The sequence below is a fragment of the Arachis duranensis genome, chromosome 2 (assembly GCF_000817695.3).
Source record: "Arachis duranensis cultivar V14167 chromosome 2, aradu.V14167.gnm2.J7QH, whole genome shotgun sequence".
Classification (NCBI taxonomy): Eukaryota; Viridiplantae; Streptophyta; class Magnoliopsida; order Fabales; family Fabaceae; genus Arachis; species Arachis duranensis.
Window position 1 is genome coordinate 11,290,324 of NC_029773.3, and position 3,523 is coordinate 11,293,846.

General features: G+C 31.8%; 1 protein-coding gene across 1 annotated transcript; it reads left to right on the forward strand.

Moving 5' to 3' along the window:
- The first annotated feature begins 287 nt into the window (after positions 1-287).
- Positions 288-1,748, forward strand: LOC107473532 (uncharacterized). The gene has a single exon (XM_016093100.3). The coding sequence runs from the start codon at positions 288-290 to the stop codon at positions 1,746-1,748; it is 1,461 nt and encodes a 486-aa protein (XP_015948586.2).
- Positions 1,749-3,523: the final 1,775 nt, after the last annotated feature.

Below are 3,523 nucleotides of genomic sequence, written 5' to 3' on the forward strand. Positions count from 1 at the left end.
AGAATAAGATTGGACACGCTGACACGTCATGATATTTAGGTGTGTCCAAACATGTCCAGAGAAAAATTTTTTATTTTTTATTAAGACGCAATTGGACATAACAGACACGCATGTCGAACAAATATTGGAGAGTATTCTGTCCAAAATGTGTTTGACACGCAAATACGACAACTCAGCTAAATGTCTTAGCTTCATAGATATCTATGCATGTGGAATATATTTCACGTATCAATTTTTTATTAAATTATGTATTTATTATACTAACATATATTTATTTGCATTAGACAATGGAGCAGGCATCGGATTCGAACGCAGAGAATATAATGGAACTGCCTCAGCCTCAGCCTAAGAAGACGGAATTGAATGCCCGGCTTGATAGGTTGCTTAAGTTACAGCCAGAGCCACATCATCCTCCACAACCCAGGATTCAAGAAATTCCTCGTTTTCTGCTTTATAAAAATCCCAGCTTGAAGAAGTACCGTTCACCACAGATGATATCGTTTGGTCCTATTCATTATCATGAGTTTCTTTCCAGTCTAGGACAACAACTCAAAACTACTTGGGCACGCTGGTATGTTGACATATTAAGGACAAAAAATCAAGAACAATATGAAAATGCAAATGATCGAATAGTGTCTCTGTACGAAACTATAACAAGAAAGATTCCGGAATTGAAGAATTTGTTTAGTAACGACATTATTCAACAATATAATAATAATGATGGGCAACTGGCTGACATGTTGTTTGTGGATGGATGTGCTTTGTTGTTTTTCATGGATGCTGTTGATGAACGACATCCAGAAAAGGTGGGCCTAGGGAAGCTTGACCAGTTGACGTATATATGGAGAGATGCCATTTTGTTGGAAAATCAACTTCCAATTCAGTTACTGGAGCTTCTAAGCTATGACAAAAAGAGTCAGTTGTACAACTCATTTTACAATTTTCTATTCATGGGATTACCAAGGAGAAATCGAGAAGATTCAATATTCACTTGGTCAGATGAAAGTAAACCAGCTCATCTTCTGGACTATATTCGCTTGTTTTACACGTCATCACCACCTGAGGTAAGGCCTTCTCTGCTTGATCCCTGTATTGGCTTCTGTACTAGACTATTCAAAAAAGAGAAAACTCTACCTCTTACTGAAAGAGATACTTGGCATCGATATAAGAACATACGGGATCTTAGAAATGTAGGAATTCAGGTGAAAGCAAACACTTCTGAATGGAAATGGAGTAACATATCTTTTACCTCCAACTTGTTTAGCGGACAACTGATGCTTCCAGGGATTGTAGTTGATGATGTCACACCTTCTCTGTATTACAACATGATTGCATATGAGATGCTTCCTGATTCTCAGAACAGCTTCCAGTGCTGCTCCTACTTCTTTCTAATGGATTCCCTGATTGATGATGCCGAGGATGTGAAGGAGCTCAGATTAGCTGGTGTCTTTCAGAATTTTCTCGGAAGTGATGAAGAAGTGGCCAAACTCTTCAATCAATTAGGGGGTTTATTGCCCGCTAAAATGTTCAATTGCACCACAAGAACAGGTGCACTGGCCTATAACGATAAATATATTAAAATCAAGCAACAGATTGATAAGCATTATAGAAATAGATGGAAGACATGGCGGGCTCAATTACACACCACTTACTTCAATAACCCGTGGTCTATCATTGCGTTTCTTGCCGCTGTGTTAGCATTGGTTCTCACTTCTCTCCAGACATGGTATACTATACATCCCAAATAAGGTCAGAGATAAAGTGATAACAAAGTAGTAATGTTCAATTTGCACTACCTGTAGTAGAAAAAGAATAAGAAATTTTGTTATGCTGTGATGTAAATCCCTCCCTCCCTTTTTTTTTTCCTTTTTTTTTATGATTTTGCATGAGAGGTGTAATGTTATGGTCTCTAAATTTTCACCTTATAATCGTTTTGCTGCTTGAATTTTAAACATACTCAATCGGTAGTTACTAAATTTTATAAATGAAATCAAGTATATTATGCTATCCATAATCTAATTGATAGAATGCTTACTTTGTTCACTGGAAAATGGTCTCGAGAAACCAATTAAATGAAAGGCTGGAAAAGACCAGGCCTCGCCGGATGGGCCATGGGTCATCCAAGCTCGAGCTTTTAGAGAGTGGTAGGCTGCTAGATCGTATCGTAAAAGACAGAATAAATAATGCTCGTGTGAGTATCTAGATAGAGTAAATAAATGTTGTTGTGTTGGGGATGTATCAAATATGGTGAAAATTTACATTCACTTATTTTTATGAAAATTTGAATTGAAAATTGTTAAATAATAATTTAATTAATTTATTAAATTATTTAACAATTTTCAAATATTAACTTTAAATAAACATAAAGTGAGAGTTTCCACCATCAAATATACTAGAATAATGGTCAGGATTCTTTGTCGAGGTCATACTTCCTAGTTTAATCTAATCTTGTGTATTGTCATAAGAATATGAATATGATTATGTCCTCAAGCAACAAGCATTAACCTCCTAATAACTTGAACCCGTAAATGGGGATTTTGGCCTCTCAAAAATTGAAAAAATAGTTTCAGAATTAATAAAGAATAAATTTGTGGATTTTAAAATTTAAGAAATTGACAGTTACACCACCGGATTAATAAAATGTGTTGACCGTCATCTATCTATTCATCACCTTAAATGGCATTGTCAACATAGCATGTTATGTGTCTGCCAATATTTTGACACAAATTTTTGTAAATTCTAACTAATTAAAATTTATATTGACTCTCAAATTTACAAAGCTCTTACCTATATGATTTGTACGGGAGATTAAATTCTCAATTCATTTTCTTTTGTTATTTATTTGATTAAAATATATAAAATAGTAAAATACTAAAAAGACAAACAAAACTAGTATTTATCCAATAATTTTACGGAATCAGTTTTTAATTTGTATGAAAATGTAAAAATTATGGAGTAAAAGTTGCACTTTATCTTGTTTAGTATTTATGATGAAATAAAAAAAGCCCTTGCATGAAATTAATTAAAGTTTTAATAATGCTTTGTGCACGTTGCAAAATCATTATTCCATCAACAAAATTATTTTTACATCTTTTTCTTTTCTCACCAGCTCCCAAACAATATAATTTAGATTATATATAGATTTGGCCTAAATTAGTCATAGATCCATCTCAATTCTCTCCAAATTTACTTTTTCTCTTAATACAGACAGATTCAAAAATATTATTATAAGAGATTAATAATATATAATATTAATAAATTATACAAAAAATTATATAATATAAGATGTATTAAAAAATATATTTTAAAATACAAAAAATATGTGTGTATTTTTTATTAATAAAGTAGTTAATTTTTTGTATTATAAAATTCATTAATAATAGAATTTGTGTCAAATTTTTTAGTAATTTTCTTTTCAATATAATTAAAAGATAATTAGCAAAAAATTTATCTTTCATTTTTTTTAAGTTACTTTTCATAATATTCATAACTGAAAAAGATATTTCAGTTATAGCAGTTAAAA

Bases quoted from the DNA above. Each gene is read 5' to 3' on its own strand.
- LOC107473532 (XM_016093100.3), top strand. From the start codon at position 288: ATGGAGCAGGCATCGGATTCGAACGCAGAGAATATAATGGAACTGCCT.